Genomic DNA, 17300 nt, shown 5'->3' with positions numbered 1-17300 from the left:
CCTGTCTCCTCCCCTTCATCTATACGGAAACGGAACGAGCAGGTGTTCCTAATGTTTTGTACACTGTGTGAATCACATCTCTGTGTGCCCAGAAATGAGACGAAGGTGCCTTCCCCTCCTCTCCTCTCCTGACGCCCACACACGACACTGTGCCTGAGTCTCCTCCATGCTGCTTGTCATCGATTCTGCATAGGAAATAGTGATTACCACTACTCTATGGCATGCACAGACTCATGGCCAGAGAGAGCGAGAGAGAAGTAATGACAAGAGACACACACAGACACCCACATATTTTGGAATGTCAATATCATAAAACAATAACTAAATTATCCATATCTATCCCCTCATCAACCTCTCATTCTTGCCGAACTTAATTGGTAGTTTTTTCCTTAAAAAAAACAAACAGAATCATCTACTTATTTATTTTCAGTTTAAATGAAGGTTCTCCCACAATGCACAGTTTTCTCCCTCTAAAAACATGTCTCACTGCCATCCTTCAGACCCTCAGAAAAGGCAAGGACGAGTAGCACAATGGCCTATAGAAACCAGCTGCCTCTGGCTGAGGCTGGAGAGGACGGGCGCAGAGCTGAATAGGCTCCCCATGAAAAGAAGCTGTCGCTTCAAAGGATCCTTTCTGTCCAGGTTGGAAGACAATTAGCCCAAGGCCTCCACATCTTGTCCATCTGGGGTTTTAAACAGTAAACTGTTTTGACATGAGCAGCTAATACATTGGGAGGTTTTGGATTGTGGTTAAAGACTTGAATGATTTGGATACATAACCAATGGGCACAGATGTAATTTTGTCTAGTTTTCATTCGTTTTGGTTGAGTTGTCAACTAATGTGAATTCAATTTGAGATCAACAAAAAATGTCATTGTATTTAAGTTAAAAGTTGGGTCAAAAAAAATGACTTTTGACAAATCCAATCGGTTTTCAACGTTGATTCAACATCATCACGTTTCATTATTTTGTTGAAATGACGTGGAAACAATGTTGATTCAGCCAATTTTTGCCCAGTGGGAGACATGTTGCACTCATAACACTGTCTACTTTTTTGTTTGGTAAGTATGTTTTCCAGCGCTGTTGATGTTTACATGATCTGATGTGTGTCTTCTTCCCTTTTCTCCCACCTCACTTAATGACCAATCAACCGAAAGACCTAAATCAGTTGAATCATGGCTGTTGCACCCAGAACCAAGGGTAGGTGATGTAAACTCTAATGAAACCAAACAAACCATTCCTTCTCTCTCATCTCCACAGACCACTGCTCTGTCTGAGTGTCTGAGATCCAGACCTACCTGTGCAGGTTGACTCCCCAAGCCAGAGAGCGAGAGATCATGGAGGGGGAGGAAGGTGTGACAGGGGACCCTCCCGAGCCGGGAAACCCCCTCCTCCAGGCCGTGTTCCTCTGCCGCCTGCGCCTTACACGTCTCCTTTTGGAGGGTGGAGCCTACATCAATGAGAGCGACGGGCGTGGCCAGACGGCCCTGATGGTGGCCTGTAAGACGCGGCACGCCGACCGGCAGAGCGCCAGCCGCACCCGCATGGTCCAGTACCTGCTGGAGAGCGGAGCCGACCCCAACATCCAGGACAAGGCGGGCCGCTCAGCCCTGATGCATGCCTGCCTGGAGAAGGCTGGGGCCGGGGTGGTGTCCCTGCTCCTGGCCAGTGGAGCAGACCCGGGCCTGGAGGACCATTCTGGGAGCTCAGCGCTGGTCCACTCGGTCATGGCCGGCGACAAGGAGGCTCTGAAGGTGCTGCTGGACACCTGCAAGGCCCGAGGGAAGGAAGTGATCATCATTACCACCAACACACTCCCCTGTGGGACGTCCAGGACCAAACAGTACCTCAATGTGCCCCCTCTCACCCCCCTCGACCAGGGGGGAGGGCTGCAAATGACGGCTGCTCCTCCTTGCGCCTCACCCTCTGAGATCCAGCTCCTCACCTCCCCTCAGTGCACCTCCTCCTCCTCTCATCCTCCTCACCAAGTCTTTAACTTTAAGGAAGACCAGTGTTCTGGGTGTGAGACAGTCAGCTCCCAGCCTGACCCCCAGTCACATGCTCCCGTTCTGGAGCAGAGCAGGGTGGAAAGGCTGATGCAGCCCCTCCAGAGGCTGAACTCAGAGCCCTGGCTGAGGATTCCTGCCTCTTTACTGGCCATGCAACCTGACGCTGCTCCCTTGTCCTCAGATGACCTCCCAGACATCAGCCCAGGGGAGGAACTCTCCCTCATGACCAGCAGGTTGGGCTGGAACAACTACGACAACAGCGCCCCTATCTGGTACAACTGCAGTACTGACCTGGATAACAACACTTCTAATGTTATTAGCTTTAGCAAGTCTGAGGGGAGGTTGAATGAGGAAGAGGTAGGGGAAAGGGATCAGAGGGAGGAGGAAGAGGGGCTGTTGGTGCGTAAGTTGTCCTTTGCCGGCCTCTCTTCGCCACACTCTGCCTCCAACCCAAACCTCCACTCATACAGCATCGGCACAGGCCAAGGTCCCCCTTTCCCAACTTTCTCCACTGGTACCAGACTCCGCGGCTGCCCCCTCCCCCTTCCTATGTCCAGCCTGCGCAGCATCATACAGAGACGCCACCTGGGTGCCGACCACTACAACTCTGACCCCCAGCTGGCTGTGCCTACCGGGGGCTTCCCCGAGGAGGGCCGAACCCCGCTGGATAGCAGGAGACAGGCCACTTCCCGCTCCTCCACCCTTCTGACCTCCAGGGAATCACTGGTGGCCCCAAACCTGACCAAGAGAGCCCTCTCTGGGCTGGAGCGTCAGGGCTCAGGGGCCCTCCTCCTGGGCCACATCTCCCAGGCCCGCCCAGGGTGCCTGCCGCCCCTGAACTCTCACCACCACACCCCCATCCCTCACATCGTTGGAGTCGCCAACCCCAGCCCCTGTGTCCTGGGCAGCAGTCCCAGCAGTAGAGCTGTCTACCGGGAGGTAGCAGGCCTGAGGCCCCTCCTCCCCTCAGCTCCCTCCGGCCTCCCCAGAGACCTGAGGACCAGGAGGATGCTGCTGAGGAGACACTCCATACAGACAGAGCAGATCAAGTAGCTGGGAGACTTTGATGGGATGTTTGGCCACTGAGATCCAGCAGTGTCTGATAAACCAGTTTCTCGATATTGATCCTGGGGACACATGAGTGGAGCCTATATCTGCTAACTTAAAGGCGTTGAAAAACACCTACAGTGCATTCGGAAAATATTCAGATCCTTTTATATTTTTCACATTTTGTTACGTACAGCCTTATTCTAAAATTATTAAATTACATTTGTCTCCCATCAATCTACACACAATACCCCACACTGACAAAGCAAAAACAGGTTTTCAGAAATGTTTGCACATTTATTAAAAATAAAAAACAGAAATACTTTCTTTTGTTGACAGTGGATGTCAGAGCAAAAACCAAGGTCACCAAGAACCCGATGGTCACTCTGACAGAGCTCCAGAGTTCCTCTCTGGAGATGGGAGAACCTTCCAGAAGGACAACTATCTCTGCAGCACTCCACCAATCAGGCCTTTATGGTCGACTGGCCAAACGAAGCCACTCCTCAGCAAAATGCACACCACAGCCCGCTTGGAGTTTGCCAAAAGGCACCTAAAGTACTCTCAGACCATGAGAAACAAGAGTCTCTGGTCTGATGAAACCAAGATTAAACTCTTTGGCCTGAATGCCAAGCGTCACGTCTGGAGGAAACCAGGCACCATTCATCACCTTGCCAATACCATTCCTACGGTGAAGCATGGTGGTGGTAGCATCATGCTGTGGGGATGTTTTTCAGCGGCAGGGACTGGGAGACTAGTTAGGATCAAGGGAAAGATAAACGGAGTGAAGTACAGAGAGAGAACCTGCTCCAGAGCACTCAGACTGGGGCGAAGGTTCACCTTCCAACAGGACAATGACCCTAAGCACACAGCCAAGACAATGCAGGAGCTCCCCATCCTACCTGACAGAGCTTGATAGGATCTGCAGAGAATGGGAGAAACTCCCCAAATACAGGTGTGCTAAGCTTGTAGTGTCATACCCAAGAAGACTTGAGGCTGTCAAAGGTGCTTCAGCAAAGTACTGAGTAAAGGGTCTAAATACTTACTTAAGTGAGATATTTCAGATTTTTTGCTTTGTTATTATGGGGTATTGTATGTAGATTGATGACGGGGGGGACAATTATATCCATTTCAGAATAAGACTATAACATAACAAAATGTGGAAAAAGTCAAGGGGTCTGAATACTTTATGAATGCACTGTATATTAAAAAATAAAACTTGACGCATGACACATGACACATCCTAAAGAGTGAGAACATTTAAAATACCTACCTTGTCACCATTCTACTGAGTCTTGTTAATGGGAGTAGCTGATTTAATATGAGGACCTGTTTGTAGTGGGTCCCAGGACTGATTTGAGGAATCCTGTGCTAAACCAACCTGCCAGGGAGAGACTGTAGCAATGTCCAGCCTTGTGCGTAGATTCCAGTGGACTGTCACCGTGGTTCTATAAGTACCATTGTGTTTACATGTAATGTATGTTGCAAATGATGAATTAAAGACCGTTTTAAAAACAAATGATGTAATGATAGATGGTGAAATATTATGACCAATCACGGAACGCCTGAGCCCCGTTTATTCATTTCTGGTCCTGGTGAGAGAAAAAAGAACTGTCGGGAGGTTCTCTTCTGCACTGTTCAACCAATCCAGTAAATGTGGAGGAGGAGTTAAGGTTGAGTGTCGCCTTGATAACGTCCTGAAGTGGAAGTGGAAGTCGCATCACAGGCTCTCTTTCCATTTCCCCTGAAAACCGGATCCATCCGGTTGTTACCAAACCTTGTTACCGAACCCGCTGAGGGAGCCCTGATTCTAATCTAAAGTACATGGTAAGTACAGCGTAACAATCAGAAATTACAATACTTGAGGGCAGTGGAGGCTGGTGGGAGCTGCTACAGTATGATAGGCTCACTGGAATGGAATGAATGGAACGGTATCAAATGGCTCAAACATATGGAAACCACTTTTGACTCCCTTCCAATGATTCACTTCCAGCCATTACAACGAGCCTGTCCTCCTATAGCTCCTCCCACCAGCCTCCACTGCTTGAGGGGCACTGTAGTGTAAAGTATAACCTCAAATTTTATTGAGAAAGCGCTTTTTGCCCACCAAAGTAGCTACCGTGTTCCAGAGCCATATACTTAAGAGTTAGGCCAACTTTTAGAATTAGAAAAATGTTCTAATTCTAACTGCAATGTTAATGAATAGCTAACAATGCTGCCAAATTAAATCAAACTTTATTTGTCACATGCACCAAATACAACAAGCGTAGATCTTACCGTGAAATGCTTACTTACAAGCCCTGAACCAACAGTGTAGTTCAAGAAGAGTTTAGAAAATATTTACCAAATAAACTAGAGTAAAACATTCTAAAAAGCAACACAATAAAATAACAATAATGAGGCTATATACAGGGGGTACTGGTACCGAGTCAGTGTGCGGAAAGACAGGTTAGTTGCGGTAATTAAAGTAGGGGTGAAGTGACTATGCATAAACATTGAGTAGCAACAGTGTACAAAACAAATTGAGGAGAAGGGGCAATGTAATAGTCCAGTGGCCATTTGATTAAAGGTTCAGCAGTCTTATGGCTTTGGGGTAGAAGCTGTTAAGGAGCCTTTTGGTCCTAGACTTGGCACTCCGGTACCGCTTGCTGTGCGGTAGCAGAGAAAACAGTCTATGACTTGGGTGACTGGAGTCTCTGACAATTTTATAGGCTTTCCTCTGACACCGCCGGTCAGGATGCTCTCAATGGTGCAGCTGTAGAACTTTTTGAGGATCTGGAGACCCATGCCAAATCTTTTCAGTCTCCTGAGGGGAAAATGTTTTGTCGTGCCCTCTTCACAACTGTGTTGGTGTGTTTGTACCATGATAGTTTGTTGGTGATGTGGACACCAAGGAACTTGAAACTTGACCTGCTTCACTACAGCCCCGTCGATGTTAATGGGGGCCTGTTTGAGGTTGTTGTCCTGGCACCACACTGCCAGTTCTCTGACCTTCTCCCAATAGGCTGTCTCATTGTTGTCGGCGATCAGGCCTACCACTGTTGCGTCGTCAGCAAACTTAATGATGGTGTTGGAGTCGTGTTGGGCCACGCAGTCGTGGGTGAACAGGGAGTACAGGAGTGGACTAAGTACACACCCCTGAGGGGGCCCCTGTGTTGAGAGGGAGGTGTTTAGTCCCAGGGTCCTGAGCTTAGTAATGAGCTTCGTGGTCACTATGGTGTTGAACGCTGAGCTGTAGTCAATGAACAGCATGCTCACATTTTTTATTTGTAATTTTATTTTACCTTTATTTATACAGGTTTTTTCTCTTTTCCAAGAGAGACCAGTGTTCCCTTTGTCCAGGTGGGAAAGGGCAGTGTGGAGTGTGATTGAGATTGCGTCATTTGTGGATCTGTTGGGGCGGTATGTGAATTGAAGTGGGTCTAGGGTATCCGAGAGGATGCTGTTGATGTGAGCCATGACTAGCCTTTCAAAGCACTTCATGGCTACAGACGTGAGTGCTTACGGGGCGGTAATCATTTAGGCAGGTTCCCTTGGCTTTCTTGGACTATGGTGGTCTGCTTGAAACCTGTAGGTAATACATACTTGGTCAGGGAGAGGCTGAACATGTCAGTGAAGACACTTGCCAGTTGGTCAGCGCATGCTTTGAGTACACGTTCTGGTAATTCGTCTGGCCCCGCGGCTTTGTGAATGTTGACCTGTTTAAAGGTCTTACTCACATCGGCTAACGAAAGCGTTATCACACAGTCATCCAGAACAGCTGGTGCTCTTGTGCATGCTTCAGTGTTGCTTGCCTTGAAGCAGTAGGCTCGCGTCACTGGGCAGCTCGTGTCTGGATTTCCCTTTGTAGTCCGTAATAGTTTTCAAGCCATGCCACATCTGACGAGCGTCAGAGCCGGTGTAGTAGGATTCAATCTTAATCCTGTATTGACGCTTTGCTTGTTTATTGTTTCGTCTGAGGTCATAGAATTCTTATAAGATTTCTTATAAGAGTCCAGATTAGTGTGCCACTCCTTGAAAGCAGCAGCTCTAAACTTTAGCTCGATGCGGATGTTGCCTGTAATCCATGCCTTCTGGTTGGGATATGTACGGTCACTGTGGGGATGACATCGTCGATGCACTCATTGATGAAGCCGATGACTGAGGTGGTATACTCCTCAATGCCATTGGATGAATCCCGGAACATAGTCTGTGCTAGCATAACAGTCCTGTAGCGTAGCATCCGGTTCATCTGACCACTTCCATATTGAGTGAGTCACTGGTACTTCCTGCTTTAGTTTTTGCTTTTAAGTAGGAATCAGGAAGATAGAATTATGGTCAGATTTGCCCAATGGAGGGTGGGGGAGAACTTTATGTGCATCTCTGTGTGTGGAGTAAAGGTGGTCTCAAGTTTTTTCCCTCTGTTTGCACATGTGGCTTGCTGGTAAAAATGAGGTAAAACTGATTTAAGTTTGCCTGCATTAAAGTCCCCGGCCACTAGGAGTGCCGCTTCTGGATGAGCATTTTCTTGTTTGCTTATGGCCTTATAGAGTTGGTTGAGTGCGGTCTTAGTGCCAGCATTGGTCTGTGGTGGTAAATAGATGGTTGGGAATAATATAGATGAGAACTCTCTTGGTAGATAGTGTGGTCTACAGCTTATCATAAGGTACTCTACCTCAGGCGAGCAATACCTCAAGACTGCCATATAATGTTGTAGTGTCATGTAAATGCAACATAATGATCATTCAGTTTTATATCATTTTATATCAGTTTTATATCATTTTTGTATAATTGTATATCATATTCAGTTTTATATCATTTGTTTTAATATTCCCCATGTAATGTTAATGGAGAGCTAACATGGCTGCCATAGAATGTTGAATTGTCATGTTAGTTCATTGGCCCAACTCTCTAAATGCAGTCACCATACCCTAGCTCAACACCAACACCAACACTAAAATAGGCTACTAAAAATTATTAATTTATGCAGTTTAGTGGATTATCAGGCTGGTTTTAGGACCTTGCAGGTAGCTCAGATATGATGTGAAGGCTATTTGCCCTACTGGCTGAGAGCACTGAGGTACGGCTGAGAGCACATCCATGCAGCTGCACTGAACAGCGCAACTTTTCTCTCTAAACATGGCAGCAGGTCAAAGATGGCAGTAGGTTTACGGCTAGTTTACTGCTTTTTGACTTTCCATGAAACTAAACTAGAGTTTTTAATCCCGGTGCTGAGCTAGTGCGTATCAGCTACTTGCTGTATGTCAACTGAAGTGAAACAGAGTGAAGGACAATGTGTAGTTTAGCTAGTGAATGTCAATGAGAAAAATACTGAGAAAGAGCAGTGGACAGAAACACTGAAAATAAACAGCCAAAAATTACTGTTAAGTTGGATACAGGAGCTGGGTGTAACGTCTTGTCGGTGAGAGACTTGAAAACGCTGAAAGTGAAAGGGAAGGGCGATTCCATGCAAAAATCCAACTGCGCGCTAATGACGTATTCTGGCCACCAGATGGAGCCAAAAAGCAAGACAACGCTCATGTTGCTGCAAAGAGAGTGTTTGAACTGGAATTTCAAGTGATAGAACAACATGCACCTGCAATACTTGGAAGATAAGCTTGCCTACAAATGGGCTTAGTATAGAGAATATTCAAGCTAGAACAAAGGACAGAGATTGATCTTTTGAGTGACTTGGATGTGTTCCAGGAGTTCATCATACATAAATAGACCCATAAGTCACACCAGGGGTTCACTCACCCAGAAAAGTGCCTGTAGCACTAAAATAAAAACTTCAAAAGAAACTGAACCGCATGGAAACCATGGATGTCATCGTCAGGCAAACCGAGCCTACTGAATGGGTAAACAGCTTTGTGACAATAGTGATGCCCCCAAAACATATGGGTATGCATGGACCCACAGGATCTGAACAAAGCCATCAAGAGAGAACATTATCCTTTATGTACCATTTGAAGAGGTAGTTGCTGAAATGCCCAACGACAAGGTGTTTTCAGTAGTTGATGCAAACCAAGGATTCTGGCACATCCAACTACATGAAGAGAGCTCCCGACTCGGCACGCTCAATACGCCATTTGGGAGGTATTCAATCAAGAGACTACCGTTCGGAATTTGCGTCTGCTCCGGAGGTGCTCCGGAGGTGCCTCGCCAAGCATCTGGATGGTCTGGAAGGTCTGGAAGGTGTCGTCAACACCATGGATGACATTCTTGTCTGAGCAATACAATAAATGCCAGAGGCAGAGGACAAAGCAGCGCTTCAGAGGTTCATGGGAAATGTTGCAGTATCTCGCAAAGTTCATCGCAAATCTCTCAGATGTCAGCGCACCACTGAGACAACTGCTGGAAGGAGTCATTCAGTGGCACTAGGAGTCTTCACAGGAACAGAGCTTCAAACGCTTGAAAGCACTTGTCAGCAAGGTTCCAGTGTTAAAAGTACTATGACATGGGGAAAAACTGTGACACTATCTGGGGATACAAGCTCCGAAGGCTTGGGAGCTGTGATCCTGCACGATGGTCAGCCATTCGCATGCGGGCCAAGATCCCTCACAGGCTGTCAAAAGAGATTTGAAAAACAAATTGAAAAGCAGCTACTGGCGATAGAGTACGGCTGCGGGAAGTTTCATTAATACCTGTATGGAAAACAGATCCGGGTGGCGTCAGACCACAAGCTTTTGGAAACGATCTTCAAGAAGTTGCTCCAGAAAGCATCAGCCAGACTGCAGAGAATGGTGATGAGACGACAGAGATAGTCTACATGTGACATACAAACCAGGAAACGAGAAACACATCGCTGCACTGAGCTGAGCTGGGCATACCTGAAGGAACAGAGAGTGAAATTGCTGGATGGTGAGCTGGATGTAAACTACATCGCTCATCAACTTCCTGTTTCAGAAGAGAAAGTGCAGCAATTCAAAACTTCAACAGCAGAAGATGAAGAGTTAAGACTGGTCACAGTAACAGTTAAAAAAGGATGGCCAGACACGAGTCTGACAACTTGTCACTCAGAAAATTTGAGAAGAAATTATGGAAAAAATCCACAAAGCACACATGGGAATTGTAAAATGTAAGGAGCGAGCAAGCGATGTTCTGTTGTGGCCAAAATGTGCAGTCTGCTACAAACACAAAAACAACAACCAAAGAGAGCCGCTCATGTCTCTTCCAGTCCTAGAGAGAGCTTGGGCCAAAGTTGGAGTGGACCTCCTCCATTACAGCGACACAGAATAAGTACTATGTGTGGATTACTACTCGAAATACCCAGGAATCTCCAAACTCAGTGGGACAACAAGTAAGCACATCATTAGAGCGGTCTGAACTGCTCTCGATGGTGCAGCTGTAGAACCTTTCGAGGATTTGAGGACCCATGCCAAATCTTTTCAGTCTCCTGAGGGGAATAGGTTTTGGCGTGCCCTCTTCAAACCAGTGTGTCTATGTATGCGGATGGCTCAACACTATACACGTCAGTTACCACAGCAACTGAAATGACTGCAACACTTAACAAAGAGCTGCAGTTAGTTTCAGAATGGGTGGCAAGGAATAAGTTAGTCCTAAATATTTCAAGAACTCAAAGCATTGTATTTGGGACAAATCCTTCACTAAACTCTAAACCTCAACTGAATCTTGTAATAAATATTGTGGAAATTGAGCAAGTTGAGGAGACTAAAAACTGCTTGGAGTAACCCTGGATTGAAAATTGTCATATTGATACAACAGTAGCTAAGATGGGAAAAGTCTGTAGTGAATAAAGCGCTGATCTACCATCTTAACAGCACTATCAATAAGGCAGGTCCTAGAGGCTTTAGTTTTGTCGCACCTGGACCACTGTTCAATTGTGTGGTCAGGTGCCACAAAGAGGCACTTTGTGAGGGACAAAGAGGGACTTTGCCAAATTGCAATTGGCTCAGAACAGGGCAGCATGGCTGGCCCTTGGATGTACACAGAGAGCATTAAAGTAGAGGAGAGATTGACTTCATCACTACTTGTATTTGTGAGAGGTATTGACATGTTGAAAGCACCGAGCCGTCTGTATAAACAACTTGCACACAGCTCAGACACCCATAGATACCCCACAAGACATGCCACCAGAGGTCTATGCACAGTCCCCATGTCCAGAACAGACTACAGTACTACATAGAGCCATGACTACATATAGCTATTCCACATCAGGTAACTGATGCAAGCAGTAGAATCAGATTTTAAAAAACAGATAAAAAAATACATCTTATGGAACAGTGGGGACTGTGAAGCAACACAAACATAGGCACAGACACATGCATCCACATATGATAACATACACACTATACGCACACGTACACATGCATTTTGTGTTGTAGATATGTGTTGGTGGAGTATGGGTCTGACGGCACACACTTAGTGGGTTATGAATTCTGTTATGAATGCATTGTAATGTTTTTAAAATTGTTTAACTGCGTTCATTTTGCCAGACCCCAGGAAGAGTAGCTGCTGCCTTGGCAGCAACTAATGGGAATCTATAATAAATAGAAATAATTAAGGTGTTGAATACTTATTGACTCAAGACATTTCAGCTTTTCATTTTTAATTATTTTGTAAAAATGTCAAAATAACATATTTCCACTGAAATCTTGAGCAATCAGGGTTCATGTACATTTTCTGATCAACTGTAATTTACTTGATTAAAATGCAAGATGAAATCAATAAGTGTTTTATTATACTCCATGAATCTGTTCAAAGAACAAGACAGCTGTCTATTGGGGAGTTCCTGCCGACTGTTTTAAAAGTGACATAAAAGGGTGACAACTCCATAGCTTACAGCAAAAAAAAATGTATTATTGCTGTTGTCAATTATTTAATGTGACTATGAATCAAATGTAACATTTTTAAAAATGCATTATTATGAGGACTTTAGTCTCTTTTTAAGAGAATTGTGTTGCATGTTAATATATGGCAATTCTTGTTTGTTTTGTCAACACGCGACATCTATCAACTAGCCGATAAGGAATCTTCAAGAATGACCGAGAGAAAATGATGTGCACCTCCAGTAAAAATAAGAGCCAATATCTTAAAACACATTTATGTCTGGACATAACTGTTTGGTAAATGAATTGTACCATTGAATATGTGAGGTTATTCAGGTTAACCTTAATTATGGGGTGGCAGGTAGCCTAGCGGTTAGCGAGTTGGACTAGTAACCGAAAGGCTGCAAGATCAAATCCCCGAGCTGACAAGGTAAAAATTGGTCGTTCTGCCCCTGAACAAGGCAGTTAACCCACTGTTCCTTGGCCGTCATTGAAAATAAGAATTTGTTTTTAACTGACTTGCCTTGTTGAATAAAGAAAAAGAAATAGAATGTATCCCAATAAGTCCAGTAATACATAATAAATAATAAAAGTATTCTGAATAATGGGATTATTTGAGCACCTAACACATTATCGCTTCCCTGATGCATAAGTAGGAGTATCCTATAGGTGTATGAGGACAAGTAAAGCATCAACTCCAGAATTTTATTGGGGGGGACTTTTGACCGATAGTAGTATCTTTCGATTAGTGTCCCCTATTTGTTTCCTCTTCAGCCATATTGGTCCTGGTTTAGCCTACATCCCAGGCCCATTGGTTGTTGGTGTAATGCCATTTTCGTGCATTGGGTTAATGACTCTTTCATGTGTGATTTCAGGGCTCGATTTTTTGTTGACCCACATAATGATGGCAACTATAATGATAATCGCGGCCATGGCTCCAACAACAGCAATGAGCTTCCAGGAGGCCTTGACGTTGTCACATTTCATCTGCTTCTGCACCTTCATTGCGGTCTTGTGGAAGGACTTGCTCTAAACAAACAAACAAACCACCCAATCAAGTACCAAAGTCAAAATACACTGTTATCACAATGTAATGTATGTAATATAATGTAATGTAATGTACAATGTAATGTATGTAATATAATGTAATGTAATGTGTAATGTAATTTACAATGTAATGTATGTAATATAATGTAATGTACAATGTAATGTACATTACAATGTAATGTAACACCACTGTCTATCTTGAACAGCAAAAAAGGACCTCAGGTTAGCGGCAGGCAGGCCAGAGTGAGGTCTGAACAGCTTTTGTGTGAAAAAGTTCACCCTAAAACATTTATCTGAATTGGAAGCGTATGCCTAAAACAAATTTGCAATCCCAGTCTCACCTTCAGTTCCCCAGCCCTTTCGTCAAGGTCCTGCACTTTCTCCTTGCGTTCCTCAGTCTTCTCCATGTTGTCCATCATAATGACCTTCACCTCCTCTGCCTCCTCCTGAACCTGGCGCTGCTGGTTGTTATTCTCAGGCTGAGAGAGATGGAGCATGAAATAAATAAAACTGTATTTTTTAAAACTATTTTGTGGTGCAATATGTGGTATCCATGTTCAACCCAGTTCATATGAGTTTTCAACACAAAATACACAGGATTGTTATGATATTGAAAACATTGCGATTTAACAGAACTGTATGACACAAGCGCTTGCGATGTTTTTAACATCATAACAATCCTGTGTATTTTGTGTTGAAAAGTCATGTGAACTGGGTTGAAGCACATATGAACTGGATAGTGCATTTACCGCACCACCACAGCATGTTTATTGTAAACATAATGATGCCTCCTGCTTGTAACTGTCACCCTTTTTTTCAGGACAATCTCATAATTGAATCAAGACATTGATATCATCCTCAGAAACGTTGAACATCTCACTAAACCTCTAACCACTTGGAATAGAATAGCTAATGTGCCTTGTGATTTAAGAGAACCTATTTGACAGCCAGAAGTGATTGAATGTGAGTTTTGCACCAGGTTCAAATTTCTCCTAGGTACAGATCTAAGATCAGCTTCCCCTTCCTCGATCCTAACCTTTACCATTAGTGAGTGAAATGCAAGAAACTGACCTCAGATCAGCATCTATAAGGGAAAATTCACCCTACTTTTTTGTTTCTGACAAAAAAAGATTACAGTGGTCAAGGTTGGAATTTTGCACTCTAAAAAAAGGAAGAACTGTAAACCAAAGAAATCACATTTGTATTTATCACATGCGCCGAATACAATGGGCGTAGACTTTACCGTGAAATGCTTGTTTACGAGCCCTTTCCAACGATGCAGTTTAAAACAAATAATAACAAAAACAGTAGCACAAGGAATAAAATACACAAGAATTAAGCTATATACCAGTACCAGATCAATGTGCAAGGGGTACAATGTATTTGAGGTAGATATGTACATGAAGGCAGGGTAAAGTGACTAGGCATCAGGATAGATAATAATAATTAAGAACAGAGTAGTATTAGCATATGATGACTGTGAAAGTGTGCATGTGTGTCAGCTGTCATAATTTCTTTCAAACAATTTTATTTGTTTGACCTTTTTCTCCCCGATGAAACTCCCTAACGGGCTCAGAGAGGCGAAGGTCGAGTCATGCGTCCTCCGAAACATGACCTGCCAAGCCGCGCTCCTTAACACCCGCCAGCTTAACCCGGAAGCCAGCCGCACCAATGTGTCAGAGGAAACTCCATTCAACTGACGACTGCAAGGGCCCGGCAGGCCACAAGGAGTCGCTAGACTAGAGCATGATGAGCCAAGTAAAGCCCCCCCTGGCCAAACCCTCCCCTAACCCAGACGATGCTGGGTTAATTGTGCACCGCCCTATGGGACTCACGGTCATGGCCGGTTGTGACACAGCCTGGGAACGAACCTGGGTCTGTAGTGACGCCTCAAGAACTGCGACGCAATGCCTTAGACCGACGAGTCACTCGGGAGGCCCTTCAGCTGTCATTTTTATAAATGTATTTTACTACAGCAAAATAATGCGTGGTATGGTATTTATTTATGTTTTTAGTTAACTAAATATTAGGATAAAAAAAATACCCCTTTCAAATATATTGTATCTATGTATTTGTAAAATCAATTCTACATTTGATTGAACTGTGTTAGTTCTGAACTCAAGTTAATATTATCGTCAATATGTTGTCTGTGTTTAATTAACAGTAAGTAAATCTTATGATTGCATTTGTGGTGTGGTAATGTGTCATCAACAACTTCCAGGTAGCCTAGGATATATGCTGGGGTGTGTGTTAATAAGCTAAAGTGGCTTAGCTGTCCGTCTCCTCTCCATCATCTGCATAATATCTGAAAACTAAAATGTAGGATAAAGCCAAAGATAGCATGTGGAATTTCATGTTACCTGTCCGATGAGTTCTTTGAACTCACTAGGCTACAGGCGAAGGGACGGGTGAGGAGAGGAACCCACTTTAGACTATTGAGATGCACCCTCAGATGAATGGTCAAAGTAGCATTTAGCCTAAAACATGCATTTATCACATGTAAATGGTGTTATCTAAACGTTCTATATTATCACAAAATATAAACTAGGCTCTATGCATCCTCTTTGATCTCAAATGTAATTTCACAGAACATTATTATTTATTATTCTGTCAACAAAGGCAAAGAGAAAGTTTAAGTAGCCCACGCACCTGAAGTTAAACTCAAAATTACAATAAATTGGAAGGCCACATAAAACATTGTCACTTTTGCTTTTTTGATTAATGTTGTAATGTTAATAGCTTACCATGTTTCTACAAGATTTTATTGTTATCCCGAGAATGAAAAACCTCTCTTTAAGTCAGTGCAAAGTCCAGTAGAAATCGCATTCTAGTCGGGAGGGATCATGCAGGCCTTCGTGACTTACTCACCCAGCCTCGTTCGTGATGGTGAACTGTTCCGCACATTATTTTGACAACATCTTTTATATGTGGCATGCCTTGTCACTAAAGGAAGAGGAGGGAAACACCCCTCCCTGGTTGACCTTTCATAGGTAGTGTTCTATTGCAGCTTGAAAGAACCTCTGGGGAAAATGAAGTTTATCCATTCTATTATTTTCTATTGTATGAAGTTATTCAATTATATTACTGTCAAATGCTATCGCATATAGCCTACACTTTATAGTCTGAATGGCAAGGTTTATTGATGAAAAATGGTTTTCTATATGTTGAAATTATTTTTTGAATTGAATTATTTGTGTACTTGTTTGACATTTTACTGCATTGTCGGGAGCTAGTAACATAAGCATTTCGCTCCATCCACTATAACATCTGCTAAACTGTGTACATGACAAATATACTTTTATTTGATTTACTATTGCAGTAATCAAAGACGCAGGGGGCAATTGTGAAATGGAAGGATCTCAATAAGGTAGGCTAAAAATACTTGTATAATTCAATGAGAATTATGCCATCAAATAAGACGCTTGTATACATCACACAGAAAGGGGATTCACAGAGTGTTTACACTACAAGCGGCACGGGCCTACCCACGCTAGCCTCGTCATCATGTGGGTGCTAAAACAAGCTAACAAACAAGCTAGGTACTGCTACGTATCAACAGCCATTGTCAGACAATCCAGTTGGGGTTGGACACTATGGTGAACTTCAATTGGTCACGTCACATCACGGATTTGAATAAAGTTCAGCTTTCCCCAACTGTTCAGCTCCCTCGCCCATGCTGACATTGTTCAACGGTCCCTTTGCCCACTCCACTTCTCTCTTTCCTTCCATTGAAAGTGAATGGCTTCCGATGTTTCACCATGTGATGTCGATGCCTAGAGTAAACGCACGTCTGAGCAGGGGAACGCAACCTTTAACTTATGATGTGGTTAGCTAATGCGTAAGAAATGTGCCCAACATGGGTGCGCGAACAGCCCAACCAAAGCGAACAAAAACGTAACACAATTGTCATATATGCTCTTACTGTTCGACTGGGAAGCACGCGACAGGGTTAATACATATTCTACAGTTTTAATTTAAGAATTAGGAAAATAATAGCCAACAGTACATTTATATAGGCAAACAAATAGGCCTATAACTACTGTACATACAGTGCATTCAGAAAGTATTCAGACCTCTTGACTTTCCACATTGTTACGTTACAGCCTTATTCTAAAATTGATTAAATCGTTTTTTCTCCTCGTCAAATGTACACAAAATACCCCATAAGGACAAAGCAAAAATAAACTGAAACATCAAATGTATATAAGTATTCAGACCCTTTACTCAGTACTTTGTTGAAGCACCTTTGGCAGCGATTACAGCCTGGAGTCCTCTTGGGTATGGCACTACAAGCTTGACACACCTGTATTTGGGGATTTTCTCCCATTCTTCTCTGCAGATTCTCTCAAGCTCTATCAGGTTGGGTGGGGAGTGTCGCTGCATAGCTATTTTCAGGTCTCTCCAGAGATGTTCAACCAGGTTCAAGTCTGGG

At 43.9% G+C, this 17300-nt stretch overlaps 2 protein-coding genes across 2 annotated transcripts; one reads left to right on the top strand and one right to left on the bottom strand.

Annotated features, from left to right (window-relative positions):
- Positions 1–1306: 1306 nt before the first annotated feature.
- LOC110509689 (ankyrin repeat domain-containing protein 34A) lies at positions 1307–3290 on the top strand. The gene has a single exon (XM_021590724.2). It carries the CDS (start codon positions 1338–1340, stop codon positions 3060–3062), a length of 1725 nt encoding a protein of 574 aa, XP_021446399.2. The 5' UTR covers positions 1307–1337; the 3' UTR covers positions 3063–3290.
- An 8294-nt stretch (positions 3291–11584) lies between these two features.
- LOC110509688 lies at positions 11585–15782 on the bottom strand. Its single transcript, XM_021590723.2, has 3 exons — positions 15613–15782; positions 13210–13347; positions 11585–12850 (listed from the first exon to the last, which is right to left on the bottom strand). The coding sequence occupies exons 1-3, from the start codon at positions 15613–15615 to the stop codon at positions 12617–12619; spliced, it is 375 nt and encodes a 124-aa protein (XP_021446398.2). The 5' UTR covers positions 15616–15782; the 3' UTR covers positions 11585–12616.
- Positions 15783–17300: the final 1518 nt, after the last annotated feature.

Source organism: Oncorhynchus mykiss, chromosome Y, assembly GCF_013265735.2.
Source record: "Oncorhynchus mykiss isolate Arlee chromosome Y, USDA_OmykA_1.1, whole genome shotgun sequence".
In the NCBI taxonomy this organism is placed as follows: Eukaryota; Metazoa; Chordata; class Actinopteri; order Salmoniformes; family Salmonidae; genus Oncorhynchus; species Oncorhynchus mykiss.
Note: the sequence above shows the minus strand (reverse complement) of the source record. Positions and strands in the feature narration are given on the sequence as shown.

Bases quoted from the DNA above. Each gene is read 5' to 3' on its own strand.
- LOC110509688 (XM_021590723.2), bottom strand. The intron at 12,851-13,209 runs GTGAGACTGGGA...TTGTTTGTTTAG, and splicing joins AAAGGGCTGGGGAACTGAAG to AGCAAGTCCTTCCACAAGAC.
- LOC110509689 (XM_021590724.2), top strand. From the start codon at position 1,338: ATGGAGGGGGAGGAAGGTGTGACAGGGGACCCTCCCGAGCCGGGAAAC.